The 15,602-nt window shown below is 35.8% G+C and overlaps 1 protein-coding gene across 2 annotated transcripts; it reads right to left on the bottom strand.

The window, feature by feature from the left end:
- Positions 1–60: 60 nt before the first annotated feature.
- LOC145780773 (transmembrane protein 120A-like) lies at positions 61–14,071 on the bottom strand. 2 transcript variants are annotated; one of them, XM_082592402.1, is made up of 11 exons: positions 13,908–14,071; positions 12,124–12,242; positions 10,875–10,904; positions 9,826–9,924; positions 9,557–9,616; positions 9,019–9,204; positions 6,864–6,929; positions 3,028–3,100; positions 2,521–2,602; positions 1,953–2,017; positions 61–1,534 (listed from the first exon to the last, which is right to left on the bottom strand). In XM_082592402.1, exons 1-11 carry the CDS (start codon positions 13,998–14,000, stop codon positions 1,349–1,351), a joined length of 1,059 nt encoding a protein of 352 aa, XP_082448528.1. In that variant the 5' UTR covers positions 14,001–14,071; the 3' UTR covers positions 61–1,348. The 2 variants fall into 2 exon arrangements, with proteins under 2 accessions (XP_082448528.1, XP_082448530.1); XM_082592404.1 differs by lacking the exon at positions 10,875–10,904.
- Between the last annotated feature and the right edge of the window lie 1,531 nt (positions 14,072–15,602).

The following is a 15,602-nucleotide window of genomic DNA, read 5'->3' as shown; positions in this document are numbered from 1 at the left end:
CTCGTTCGTTTATTTTTCAAACATTAATGTCATTTCTTATATTTCGTAATACACAAACCGAATGTAATGCATGGTTCATTTATTGTATCATATTGCAGTGTAAGATTACTGGAGAAAATGGTGCGCTGGTCGCAATACGCAAAGTGCTGCCTAAGCACAAGGAATAGGGCTGTGGAATCGAGCGAAAAATATATGACTTTTCGATTTATTACACTCCGGCTTCAGTGTTGCCACATTTTTTTAAAATTTTGTCTCAATTAAAATTAGATTTAAAAAAGTAAGTTGTGATCAAAATTGAAACGGCAACTTTCACAAAAACCGACGAGAACAAACTCTTCTATTTTCTGGAAAAGTTTTAGAGCGCAATACGGAGAACAAAGAAACAATACCGGTATTTAAAAAAAGGTTGCAAATTTTTTTATTGTTTATCGTTTGTTTTGTAAGTCAGCCTTTTTTCAACGAATCCTACTCCCGACAGGTCAGCATTCCGCCCACTCCACAACCCTGATTATGAATGGCTTGAGCCAATTGACATAAGCGCAGAAAAAAAATGATAACTTCTTTCAATGCGAAGCAATCAAAGAAATGTTGAAAAACAACGTAGGTGTTAAGGTAGTGGTGCCCACTGCTCAGGCATGACATCAGTTCTTTTTTACCCTGATTCGCCGTATACGGACATTGAATCAATATGAAAAAGCACTGAGTTGCTGGAAGTGCAAGCATTCTTGTTTCAATACTGAATGAAAAAATAGCGAATGAAAAAAGCATTTGTAAAATACACTACACAGTTTACTGTATCACCCAGGTCGGTTTCAAACCACGAAGACGTTGTGGTGACAATGTCCTAAACAAATGGGAGATATACACCAAAAATACTGTTTGCATCAAATACAGCAAAGTTAATCATGGAACATCAACAATCATCGGTAAATGCACAAAAATATTTTGGTTTGTACCCTGTTGTTGAACAGCTGATAGCAAATCTGTCCATGAACACAGGGTGCTGACGTGGACATTCTACAATCTACAAGGTCAAGATTTGAGCGTTTCTCTTTACTGTTGTAGAAATATCTTGACATGCTGCAAAGATTGTATTCAGGACCATTTTTATTATTATTATTATGATCTCATTAAAATATCATCCAAATTCCAAAGTACAGTGGGAACAAGAAAAGTGGTTTTCGGCGTGAGCAGCATACCTTACGTGTGTGATGGCAAGCAGGTGAAACAATAAATTATTATTAGTAAAATGCGGCTAATTGCCAACCTTGAAGCATTTGATCTATTTTAGAAAGTTCTTTTTCTTCAATTGCACGTTTCTTAGAAAACAACAAAACCGGGTCACAGTTCAGTCTCTTTTCATTCCTTTCACTCCTCTTTTTCTCTGCTTTTGTATGACGACGCTGATGGTGGTGAAAAAGTTACCGCAGAACAAAACGAAAAACAAGAAACCGATTGCCGGAACCTGCCATTCTGAGAACTTGTACTTGAATGCAATGGTCAGTAAGGTAAACGCGTTGTACAGCTGCCACAACTGCGAGAATGTAAATCGCAATGTGGTTCATGCACAATTTGATAAACTGTGATTAATCTTCAGTCGAAATGTTGCCTACGGTAAATTATCGCAAAAATGTTCCAACCTCATTATTAAAGCATTAAAACGGAAAACAGCCATCAATTAACTTACAAGTTACTGAAATAACCACCGGGTTATGTCTTTCTTTCAGCGCACATTTTTCATTGGGCATAATTGAATAAAACTCCAGTAACTGCCTACGTTTGTGAAGAATCTACTGAGTGTATTTTCATACTGTTATTCACAACATAAATTATTCATCAGTGAGAAAATAAGTGGGGCCTTCTGGCAAAAGTGTGGAGCTGCCGTCAGACCAATTCAAGAAATTTTAACTCGATGAAATGAAGTTATTGCTACTGCCTACTGATAAACTCACGTGGCCCAGGAAAAGAAACGGAAGAAGAAAAGTTAGCCCTCGCCACATCCATGACTGGAAACCCTCTGGAACGTTAAAAAAAATATCTAAACGTAAATTTAAACGTAAAAATATCCTACACAGCAAAATCCGTCATTTTTATATTGATTCAACGTAGGCAGACGGGACAGCAAGAATAAAACGGACGGACAGGTGGGATAACACAGGACAGCAACTGCAATCAGAAACTATATTATTAAATTATATAAAAGCAATCCTTTTATTCAAGGAACGGGGAAGAGTGTATTTGAGGGTAGAAATTTTGTGTTACAGTACTTGTATTTGGTAGAGTGCGGTACAGCACGCGTTTCGCAATGCTTTCAACCTGAAAAGTACACCTGGTTCTAAAGAGGTTAAAAATCGATTCATTGCGCTTGGTGGGTTCCATGTAATTCGGTACAACTGACGATCTAACATGCTTATATAGTCGTACTTCAAACTTCAAATGAGCAGCAACCCATTTGCCGAACAATACAATAAATTTTGAAGATACTTTTTACAAAGCCAAGCAAACAAAAGTGAGACTTACCCACAGTGATGTCCATATCATGGCGCTCGCCCAGTGCACGCAAACGATACAAGCATCCACTCTGATAGTAATACTGCATCAACTGTAGCAAAGGATCGTGTTAACATTTTACACTTGATACCAAGCATCCGGGGATGAGAAGAGAAGGTTCTTATTATACTAAGCCATCGGCACTAACGAGAGCAGGGTGGCCAGTTCCTTTCTCTCAACCGCCTTTCCTTCAGCAACTACGCCCACAGTTTATTGCACCCTAAGTAGAGGTGAGCGATGTTCATCAACAACCAGCTTATGCCGAGAATCGAACCAGGTTTCCATTATTGGAAAACGAGCGCCTTACATGCTGCGCCATCCCACCAGAATTCAGTTAGAACTATAAAAACATTTACCTTGAAATTTGATTGATTACAATGAGTTATTGCTTCGTTTAAATGTGAAATCAAGAGATTTTTTGATTTGATGATTTTCTGAAACTACAAATTAAAAAAACAAAAAACAAACAGTACTTACTTGTACTAAACTTTGATAAATTGAAAATGCCATGAAAACTGGGCGAAACTCTCGGTATGGCTGATCGTCTGGCCTGGGGGTAATTGCACATTTTCATATTGTGGTAACGTTTCACATTAAAAGTACAACGCAATTGATTAAAATGATAACACTTGACCGACGACACACAGGCAAAGCGAGTCTTAAAGCAGCGGGTAAGGAAGGGAAACTAAATTTGTTACTTAAAAAATGAAATTTTATCAGAAACAAAAACACAAACTAAAGTAAATATTTACAGTTCATTTTTTAAAGTACAATCAGATATATATAAGCTAACGGAGAAGTTTGCAGTTTATAACTGGCCGACTCCGGACACGCAAAAATCTCTCTGACTCCACAGCCCTAGTCGTAACTGGGAATGGTTAAAAACGTTTTTTTAGTTGTCGTTTTTTCTAATCGTTTTTTTTGTATTTGTTTTATTTGTTTTTTATACTGCAGTATTTTCAATCGTTTTATACATTTTTCACGTAACAACTGTTTTCATTTATCATAACAAAGAACTGCAAAAAAAAGTGCTAAATAACTTCTTATAAACTAGCTTGCTGGGTTTTGACTAAGTTCTGTAAATCAGAAGTGTGGTCGCATGCTTGGCTAATGGCACCAATGAACCACCCAACCTCAAGTGCTACAAATGATGAGGATTATTCGGTCCCAGCAGCGACCATGTTAACAGTCAACCTCCTTTCTTGCTTGTCTTAATTTCTATTATTAGTTTGTTTACTTATTTTATTCCTGTCATTTCTTTGATTAGATATAGACTATTTAGCCTGGTGTTCTTTAAAATCTAGCAGGTGAGTCTACAGTCTAGTCCACTGATACAGGTTAATTTATCGATAAAAAACAAACAGTATATACCACGTTAAATTGATAAATCCAAGTTCTTTTAATTTAAATTCAATAAACTTAAATTTGCCAATTTAAGTATGATACGCACACGGTATAGTTTTTTGATTATTTTACCACACACCACTACGCATCCTTTTGAATCATTGGTGAAGTCAAAAGAAGATTTCAATGAAAATTTAGTGACGAAGATTTATTTCAGTAACTTATCGATGTCTTGATTATTTCAGAATAGATATTTCGTAGAAGCAAAAGTGAAAATTTTGTTCCAACATTTAAATTTTAGACAGATTGTTGGTGCAAAAAAAAAAACGATCGCTTTTGTTATATATTTTTTTATTTTTAAAACGAGCACAAAAAAGCAACTCACAACTCTAGTCGCAACCACTAGTTAGGGATGAGCATTGAGCAATTCAGAATACCGAATCCAGAAGGATTCGGATCCTAAACTTTTCGAATCCAAAATGGCAACAAAACCGAGTAATAAGATTCGGTATTAAACAAGTCTTGCAACTTTGCAAGCTGTCAGTTTGAGACAGTGAACTGAAAAAAGGTGTGTTACTGTACTCACTTTTTTCTTTGCACTGACATCATCCGCACAAAAACCTTTTGCACGCGTTGTGCACGCACGGCGCATGCATCCCTACGTCACTCGCTCGCATGTGCAATCAAAGAAACTGCGATGCAATTTTCTTCACGCTTTGTACACATGCACAATAGTGCAATGTTTTTTTTTCAATCCACGTGCGTATGTGACTCTGCAATTGTTTGACTGGTGGCGTACCAACATTGAGCAGATGCCCCTGCTAAAGGAGTTGACTCTGAAATATTTCGGCATACCTGCCACATCAGCATCTTCCAGGCGACGCTTTTCCAGTGCGGGCTTGACAGCAACTAAGCTGCACTCCCGTTTGACTGGCAGTTATTTGGAATGCCTTAAGAGGGCAGTTCTACTTAGAAAAAAAATTTCAATTTTTTTATTTTTATGATATTCCGAATATGCAGTCAGTTTTTACCTATTTGCCTTCATTAGGCTTCAAACAAAAGGTTTTCTGAACGCACCTCAGTTTAAAATGTGAATAAAAATTTGCATTTTTGTGAGAATGTTAGTTGCAAGATGTTTTGTATTTTCTCTTACAAAATCTAATAATGAATAAGCTAAATAGCGCCACCTTTTCAAAAGGTTAACCAAGTTTATTGAGACTCAGTATTTTGTTCATTATGTAAATTGGACATAGAAGAAAAAAAGTCACATTTAAAGTCAAAGGCATAAATTTACCTAATTCTATTTTTCAAATGCGATTTACGCAAAATCATGTTTTTGTGCACTAAAAATGTTTCTTCTAGAAAACTACTTGTCAGAATAGGCTAAAATTTTTAACAGATGTACAGTAGGCCCTTACGGACATAATGATTGAGTTTTGTTTCAATATTCAGAGTAATAAATATTTTATTACCAAATCCTGAAGTCAAATTTGCTCTCGATGCATAGCAATTATGAATTTTTTTATATTTACAAAAATAAAAGAGTTAAAAGAAATCCCCTCTATCAATTTATGGCTAAGATACCCTACTAGATCACCACGCAGTTTGAAGTCCCTACCTCAAGCCATTTTCGAGCTTTTAGGGCTGCAATGGAGACAATCGGTTGATTTTATGTACAAATTTAAAATGGTATAAACCCTTAATGGATTGTCCCAGCCGTACAAAGTAAATATTTTTGGATAGCTTGTTTCCTCCTTTTGTTGGGGTTTGTGGGTGAACTTTTGTGTGTAGATTGTTATTTATGACAAGGACGAAAAATGCGATTCTAAGTAGAACTGCCCCCTTAATGTGTTGCACTGCAACAAACATCTACTTTAATTGTGTTGCTTTTGTGTCTAAAATTGCAAATAAACATTGCATGATTTTTTTTTTTACTTTTTACGTTGCTGGAGCCTGGAAGTTAATAGGATTCGGTATTCTGGATTCGATTTAGTATTCCGGAATAATTTTCTTTTTGGAATAGTGAATTATTCTGAATTGCCCATCCCTAACTACAGTAATCCTAATCCAGTGACAGCTGTGCCAGAATTTGCATAAAGTGTTTGAATAAAAACATGTCGGCTAAGTCAAGCAATTTTGCATAAGAAGCCACTTGCGTCACGCACTGGATACAGCTCCATGCAAAACTTTTTAACGTGCTGACAAAAGAATTGTTAAGAGAAATTTTTCTTGTAGCTCATGCGACGTTTTTCGCTTATGCGACGTTATAACTGAGCAGCGGCGAAAACTGACAGCATACATATTCATATCACTTTGTCGTAGTACTTTTTATAATCGGAGTTCAATACGTGTTCTTTTGTAGAAATTACATAAAAAATAGCTACCATGGAGTAACTTCGGGCACTGTCCGAAGTATCCCCATGGCAAAGTTTTGAAAAATCAATTCAGCTCACCAAGTAAACTGGAGAAATAAAATTGGGGTTGCAGTACCTCAAAATGTTCAAAGCGCAAACTAACCTGTGCAGGTAAATTTAGCTAGAAATTGAGTCATCTTTGAGACCTTCCGGATCAAGTTTCGTCTTAACGAACTGCAGGTTAAGAACCACCGCATTGTGACAATCGTCTTAAACCAAGGAACAAAGATCATCGCCACAGCACAACTTGTCTTAGCTACGTTTGGCTCGTTGAATGAGTAATATGTCTACTTCGGAATATTGAATTACTTTTTCAGTTTTTGCGGGGCACGTAAATAATTTCTTCCCCTTCAATCCACTGCTGAAACCCTGCGTACCCAATGCGGCCGACTTAACTATAAAACCGGATTGAGCGAGAAAGCGAGAAAAAGTCGTTTCCAGATATAAATTTTTCCACTTTCAGTGTCATAGCCAAGATTCAGTCGCGACCCAAGGGTTAAATTACTGGGTTAAACAAACGGTGGCGAGAATAGGTTTTGCAAGAGAGAAACTTACCACAGAACATTGATTCCACTCAGAGCGACCGAAACGTAGTGATGCATAACCCACCATCCTTTTATTCTGAAATGACATTACAAGTGACGTATCAGCTTAGAACAGTGGTTCTCAAACTTTTTACAGTCTAAGCGCACTTACAATACTACAAATAATTCTGGGCACACTTTATATAAAAATGCACTAAAATGTCATAATTAAGTCAAATAAATAAAACTCAAAAATAAAGAAATTATCTTTTTATTAATGGGAAACATGTGCTTGATGAGCCTGTGAGATTTTCTCAATGTTCGGTCTTATGTTTGAAAGGCAAAGTCTCATTTCCTCATCGATGCATTGCAGAGTTCCTCTCTTTTTACACTTAATTGTGGCGAGGGTAGAAAAGCCAAGTTCACATAAATATGACGTTGAAAATTGCAATAAAACAGTCAGTGCTTTTTTAGATATCGCGACATGTTCTTTTCTGATAGAAATCCAAAAAGCTTCAAGAGACCACTCTTTGTATTTCATCATCAATCCACGATCTGTGGACACAGCTGCCAGTTCTTCTTCTTCTGTCAGTGTTAAACTATATTCAGAGGTACTTTCTAAAAAAGGATTTCTAATCCAGTCATATTGCGCAGTGTTAAGTGATGGAAAGTAAAAATTCATTTTTTCTATTGTGAGCAACAATAGACAATTGCTATTGTGAGCAACAAATACACGTTTTACCGAATGTCTGCGACCGTGCCTGAAATTATCGTAATAATGATGTTAAACGGAAGGAGCAGATAAGAAAATTGATCTAATATGGTAACTATTCTTTTTGTTTTTCTTATTAGAATACTTTTTTAGGAATGCTGTTGGGCACACCTAGATAACCTCTGGGGCGCACCAGTGCGCCCGGGCACACCGTTTGAGAACCACTGGCTTAGAAGATGACAGCACAGATGTCCAGCAACAAAACAAGCACTTCTGGGAGTTTCCATGTAAAAACAGCGGTTGAGTTGCGTAACGTAAACCGCGTTATAAAATAATTATGGTCTTTTTGTATCGTTTCAACATCTAGTTAAGTTGAAACGATGCAAAAACATGTTCATTTGTCGGTTAGGTGGTGTTAGGTATTGGACAAGCCGCTGTCACTTTTAATCAAAGTAGAAAATGTAATGTAAAGAAATGTAATTGCAGCAACCAAACCATACTGAGAAGCACTCATGCGGTGTCAGGCTTCTCAGAGATCTTCTCCCAAACGAAATTAGATCAATGAAATAAGACCTAATACCACTGGTGACGTCAGATAGTCATAACTCACGCACAGGAAAAGCGTTGCTGCAGGCCAATGCAGGTATTCTGCTGTGAAATAAATTTTGGCCCCAAACAAGCTAAGCAGAGTTTTCATTGCACAACGCTGGTTTAATGTGCAAACATATTAACTAGGCCAGGTCAGGCGCACATTTGTGTGAATAATTTCTTCTTTTTTTTTTCACACCAAACATTCGCAGATGACTACATTGAACCCGCTATGCGAAATGTTTAAATAACGTTTGAAAACATTTCAAACGGGAAACGTAATGATGGCTAAAATATATTAAGAAACATCGACCTTTGTTCTGGATACTACTAAACTTCCCAGACAGTAAAAAAAGATGGATTGGGTGTAGTCTATCATCTGTGTTCCTCCATGAATTACTGTTGCGTAAGAAAATGAGTTCGTAAATTACAGCTAAGCGTAATAATACTGAATAAATAAGTAACATTAAGCTTGTATTTGTCGTCACCTCTATCCGAGGCAACAAGCAAGAAAAGTATGCAAGCTTATGCGTACTTTTGGTGATTACAGGCTAGGTGCCACAAGATGTGGAAAATAAAAGAGCTTTATTTCCAACGTTTTTCGACCCTACTGTTGTATTATTATTAGTGAATTCAACTTTAATTGCAAGAGTCGGCTTTATGAAAGCTGCTCTTCAACGAAAATAGCTTGCTCTTTGCAAACTTTCATGAAAGGATTTGAGCAAAATATTATAAGTTATTCGAAGGTGTGGGCGCCGGCAGAATCCAACATAGTAGGCTACATTTGATACGCAACAAAAAACGTTGCACATCCCTGAACTACACTCTACACTTAACAAAAGAAGATCCTTTTTTCAGCAAGCGAAACATTAAAACGTAATCGCACCTTGATCCGTTCACAACTAGAATGCTCTCCCTCACGGTGAGGGTGCAATAGTACCAAAGAAGCAGGAATGAGAAAGTAGCATCAAGTACGCGATTTGACGTGAGGAAACACAATATGACAGCGTAGAAGAGCATTGTGATGCTGCAGTATAGCTTGAACTTCTCATACTCGTCTTTATAACGAAACCTGAACAATACAAATCGTCTTAAAACTTTTTAATTCACACTACCACATACGCCCGGGCTAACACCAAAATACTCTGTAAAGGTGGTGGTAAAAATTTGGTATATACTGTATGCTTTAAGCAGCTATCATAATATATAAAACATACTGTGACATGTGACATATTCTCTGTTACTACCGTATATTGGTAATGCCAATAGGCCCAATACGTGCTTAATAGAAGAAGCCATAAGGCAAGCCTCAAGTCAAACTTCTTATCACAGTGAAGTTGGTCCCATTTATAGATACGTTATACACAAAACGCACCACCAAACATGCATGAAATGTACCTTATTTGGAGCATTGTGATACTTACTTTTCTGATGTGTTGTCGAAAATCATATTCACTTGACCGACAATGAGACTGAGATAAAACCTGTGATAGTCAGATGGTAAATATGTACATTTAGTGTGTGAAGTACAAGGTCCAAGTACGTGAAGTTAAGCGAATTGGATATACGCTTACAATGTTTACACACTCAAAAGGACTCTGTTGTTCGCACAGCGATGCACAAAGGTCAACGGCTGTAGGGTAGGCTTGATCTTAATTTTTGAATAGCACAAAACAAACGCGACATATATTACCCGTTTTTTCTTGGCAAGAAGTTACTGAGATCTTCTAGAGATCGCTTCTTTTCGTCTATTTTGGATAGTAACTCGCGCTTTTCTTGACCACTAGGAACTCTTGAAAATGCAATTTCTAAATTAGTAAGTAACAAAACAACACTGCTGTTATAATGAACAGATTTAACACATTTTATTTCGATACTAACAATGTGCACTTACGGTACATGGCGCGGTATCCGCGTAAATGTGTGTTGCTCTCAGCAATTGACAAAGCAGACAGTATAAGAGCAGCCATGTAGAGGCGCAGGCGAGTACCTTATTAGCCGGTTTTGTTGTACCTTATTAGCCGTTTTGTTTTAAGATTCTGTTTGGCGATATCGGCCGTACCAAACAAAGTCTTTCAAAAATATGTCATCTAATAAGATCGTCTTGCGTGACAACTATTGCTAAACGTCTTCCTTTAAAAAGCAATCGGAAAATATACAAGAAGATAGCCTAACAGATGTCTTGCGAAAAACATGTTGCATTGTTCCAACCTTTTTTTCACACAAACTGTACTTTAATTTAGTGATAGACTTGCTACAACCAAAAAAGATTTTACAATTGTCATTTGCTACTACTACAAGATCAGATGGCAAAAGTAATTTATATTAGCTAATCAAAAGATTTTTAAAACGTGCACTCGTGCAGTTTATAATACTTTCAGTCTACCGAAACACTTACAAATGCATAGCAAGTTAAACATGGGCATTGTGTATTATGGGCAAATACACACACCACACTCACATATATGTAAACTTTAAAGCTAGTCAAGACAGAGATAGCAATTTAAAGAACTCAGACATGCGCTGGTGCAAAAACAAATTTTTGATATCAAAATGTAAAGCAAGTTTCACTAAAGTGCAGCTTGTGCATGCGACTAGAATGAGATAATGTTGTCAGTTACAAGTACAACTAATCAAATAGAGGATTTTAATTTCTACATTCAAAATAAAAACCAATGTAAGAAAACCACCCATGCTTTAGTAATGCATGCTTGCACTTGCAGCATATAAGCACAGAATTACCTGTCCTTAGAAGCTTTGTCTATTTCAGAACTTCAAAAAGACGAAATATTTATTCAAAAAGTAGCATTTTTAGATTAAAATTGAGATAACTCCACAGCATAAGTGATACTTCAAATAGCAGGTAAGAGGTAAAGTACAACAACAATAACTAAAGTTTTAATCACTATTCACTGCCTGCTTCTGCATTCAATCTTTCACGACATTACGACGCAGTGCAAGTGACTTCAGGCTTTAACCTGAATCAAATGGCGATCCGTATGCGACCACTCCCAAATGCCATGGGGCAATAATGACTTCGTACCCGAATACCGCCGTGGTGTATTAGTTTTAACCTGAATGACATGAGAAATGGATATTTCTTGTGTATTTTGTTGAGGCTATGCTGTATTGCTTGCAATGGTAGTATAGCAAAAATAGATCTCTAAAGTAGAAGTGTCACAGTTGGATACAATGAGCCATTGTTTACGTTCATGAGCATTTCTTACGACAAATTCAATTTCAGACTTCAATTTTGTCCATTTCGTAATGTTTTTTTATATGAAAATCATTCTTGGTCTGCCTTTGCTTGTTTGTCCGTTTAACTCCCCATCTATAATTTTTATCGGCTAATGTATTTTGTCGTACTGTGCGTCCAAAATATACCAGTTTCATTCTTTAGACTGTTAGTAACCGAATATGTTTACGGTAGTTGAATTTGGATAATGCTTCATGACTTTTTGTCCTAATGAAATTTCGAATATTTGATAGTAAGTCCACAACTCAAAGGCATCAATCCAATTCTCTGTTGACGGTGATATCGAATTGAAATTGTCAAATGAGCCAAGTAATACTTCAAGAAATATCACACTATGTTAATGCAATTAAGCCACTATACACAGGCATTTTTTGTTGTAACTTTGTTTGGTAAGAGGTAAAGTATTGACTTGGCTATGTACTAGCACTGTCAGCAATATCTCTGAACAACTAACCCTAACAACACACACACGAAACAACCAAGTCTCGGCCATTCAGATTAAAGTCGCACTACTGCCGCATTCGGGTATGGTGGCACACGAATTACATCACTCAGGTTGAAGTCATTTGGACTATGTTATAAAGACTTGCTTCAATATAATTCGTACCACACCAAACCAACAAAGCATTTTTACTTCTAGATGTACAGTACAATACTTTCTATATTTATGCAACAAGATTGGAAACATATTAAATTCGTGTACCTTCTATAATGTGCAACAACACACATACATACCTTTGCAAAGCTGACTTTAAAAGTTTTATTTTCTTTAATTGTCTATCAATTTGAGATTTGCATGCTTTCCTTTGCGACTGATATTTTTCGGCAGTTTGGCGATATTCTTTATAAACCTCCTAAAATCAATACAACAATTGTTATCACTGTATCTCTCACATTTTAGCAAGTAGCAATATAGTACATAAAAAAACCAGGAAATAGGTTGGGACAATTTTAGCTGCTCAATTATGCTAGTTATTTTTAAATTTTAAAGTAAAAAAAAAGCTAATGAAGGACGAAAATTTTATCTTGAGTTGCTTTGAATTAAGGAGGGGGGGGGGGTAATTTCAACTTTAATTCCACAATAAATAAGGTAGCAGATTCCTTCCTTGCAGCGATTACTTTTACTCCTATTCTCCATTCTTAAGATGAGAAGAATAGAATGAGATGGAGAGTAGGAGTGAGTGAAGGTAATTGATACAACAGTACATTTTAAGACCTCTAGAATTTTTTTTTGAAGTTTCCATCCAAAACAGCTAAATTAACAAATAAAATAAATACAACCATATCCACTTAAAACCCATTTCCAAGTTTCACACGCTATATATTTCATATAATGCATGAATATTTCTGTAAGCTTATACTATTTTTGTGCGAATAGGCTACATGTAAAAATCGAATCCAGATTAAAGTCCCCGACAGTAACATGTTTAAAAAAAGGTCTAGCCTATGCAAACTTTTCTCCCAAAATAGAAATAGCCTACTTTTGGATCGTCAGTAATCAGTAATTTTTTGTACAACAACGTCAGATTTTCCATGCAAATATTTTTAAAAACAGCTTAGACTTTTTAATTTGAACGAAAATTTCAAATTTTTTCCACAAATCTTAGAATGTCTTGTTCTAGGTATTCCAAAACCACAGCTAAAGTTGGACTTCAAAAAAAAAATGATTAATTCCTTAACCCCCCCTCCTCCTATTTGAATAGCAAGCAAAGGTTTTGAGACTGGTGTTAACAAACATTTCTCACAATAGAAGAAATAATGGTTGTTTGTACTTTATTCAAAAAAGCAGTGCGCCCACACTAAATCAATAAATTCAAGTGTACTGTAAAGCTTTCACCACACAAGTGTGTCTTTGTTATTACTATAAGATATAAATTCATTTTTATTCAAAAAGCATCGAATTTTGTCATACTTATAAAAAAAACATTGTTTTTCTATAAACGTAATTTGAAAATCAACAAACAAGTCACATGGCTAGAGTAAAAAATAAAACTTACACAATTTGTGATAACATTATTGATAAATGCAAAGAAAGTTATTTTCACACGAGTCAGTTCAATCATATATATATATATATATATAGCTAAAAATCGATTTCGATCAGCTAGAAGCTAGATCATCTTCAGTTAAGCTTCAGTTTCTTGATCATTATTGATAAATAAACTGTTAAATTTTTTTCTGTCAAATTATTTTCACTTGTAAAATATATACAGTCAAATATGCACATGGACGCCACAACTTATACTTTTAAATAACACATTCAAACATATCACACCTCTACAAACCCAGCAACGTGAAATGGACTAAAAATAAAAAAGAAACCATACAGGTAGATGAGGTATACAGACGATACCTTAAGGATTTTCAAACAATGGGATGAACTGTAAATTTTGAAATTGCAAAACAAATTAAAACTAGGTCTATGGTGGATAGATAGATAGAAGTTTCAAAGTAGACTAAAACATAAATAGTAAACACTACAAAAGTAAAAAAGCAACTTTGTAATTCAGGTTACATACCACACTACTTTCATAATCTTTTAGAAGTTCCTGCCATTCTTCAAGGCAAGTTGAAAACGAAACTGCTTGACCAATTCTTTGAGCAACTTCCATTGTGAAACCAATTCAGTTCGAAAAATAATAGAAAATAAGTGCTTTCCTATTCTGCTAAAGCATAGGTTTGTCACTCAACTACAGAACCAAGCATAAAATGATCTTCAATGAATATCAGGATGAATGTACTTTTATTTATTAGACCTATATAATGATTAAAAACACAAAGCGATATCAATTTTAATATAGTTTTGTAACAAATGCTGCGATAATTTCAAAGTTTAAATGCAAGAAAAGTAACTAAGTCAGTCCTTAGCTATAATTAATCAATTAAAGTAAATTAAAGAATCAGCTTTGAATAAAGTTGACCAAAAAATCGTTTCCAAGATCATTCAGACCAAGATCGTACAGAACTTCACACAAAGACTCTTCCAACGAGGCATGTAAACATGACACACAAAAAAACAAGGCCATAAAGCCAGCTTTTTATGTTGTTGAAGAACTGGTCAAAAAAAAATTGAAAACTTAACACAAACAGCTAAAATTGTGGCCCAATACTCATAACTTATTTAACTCTTAACCATTCTCGTTTTTGAGAGGCTGCTTTATATTATTTGTCTTTTTCAAGGTTGCAGGATGTTATTAAAATTATATACGGTATATACCTGCCCAATTGCTACTGGAAGGTAGCCCAATTGTCACAACTGCTAAAACAAGCCCAAATTAGAGCAAAATATGGTCAAAAACGAAAAATGTCAAGGAAAATGGAACAAAACAACAAAAACAGAACTTCTAAAATTTTACCGTGAGTCCAACTTTTGCATTGTGTATACATACATTACTTGCATATCTCAAACATTGACTACCGTACTATATGTTCTTGACAAATAACATTGATTGATTAAAAACAAAACTAGCACAATTCCGCGGGAAACTGGCAACCTTTGGAATCAGAGGTGTACGGATCCAAAACTTTTAGAATCCTGATCCCATCCTGGTTTTGCTTTTTAAGATCCAAATCCCGGGAGCAAGTCTTTTAGGCGCTGACAGTTAGGCGCTGGTCTAATAGGCGCGCACACTGTGGCGTCTGGATATTTAGGTGCGGAGCACTGTGCCGCCCGGTCATTTAAGTGCTATTCCTAGTGAAGTCTGTAGATTGTATCAGCTTGGCAGCTTGCCAGCAAATTATATCATGGCTTCAGTGAGTGAAGCTGCTAAAACCGGCAATGCTTTTCACACAAAATGTTACATTGAACAGAAAAATATATTGTTGTTTTATTGATTTATTACTGTTTTATTTGTTGTTAGTCCAGGTTTGCGTTGGTGAAAGCTTTATCAATAAATTATTGAAGCTTCCGAACATTATTGAGTTCATTTTTAGTTAACTCTTTCGCGACCACGGACGTATACACACGTCTTGGGATTTTTGCCATGATGATCAAGGAAGTATCCCTACGTCCAAGGTTAAAAGGTAGCCTATTTCAAGCAAAAAAATAATGTAAATGATGGCAGATCCATAGTCTTTGTCTGTCCTTTTTTGGCTAATTAAAAAAAAATATTTTGGCGGTGCAGTTATCAGATGAGGACTTCTTAAAGATGGGGACACAGTGGATTTTTTTTCTTTCACTCATTGGAATTGGCAGTCAAAACTGGCTAGGCAAC

This window comes from Aplidium turbinatum, chromosome 12 (assembly GCF_918807975.1).
Source record: "Aplidium turbinatum chromosome 12, kaAplTurb1.1, whole genome shotgun sequence".
Classification (NCBI taxonomy): domain Eukaryota; kingdom Metazoa; phylum Chordata; class Ascidiacea; order Aplousobranchia; family Polyclinidae; genus Aplidium; species Aplidium turbinatum.
The sequence above is the reverse complement of the archived record's forward strand: the minus strand, read 5'-3'. Positions and strand labels throughout refer to the sequence as shown.

Excerpts from the sequence above, each read along its gene's own strand:
- LOC145780773 (XM_082592402.1), bottom strand. The coding sequence starts at position 14,000 with ATGGAAGTTGCTCAAAGAATTGGTCAAGCAGTTTCGTTTTCAACTTGC. Across the intron at positions 9,205-9,556 it reads TTCGACAACACATCAGAAAA|GTTTCGTTATAAAGACGAGT; the intron begins GTAAGTATCACA and ends TGTATTGTTCAG. Across the intron at positions 2,018-2,520 it reads TGATATGGACATCACTGTGG|AGGGTTTCCAGTCATGGATG; the intron begins GTAAGTCTCACT and ends TTAACGTTCCAG.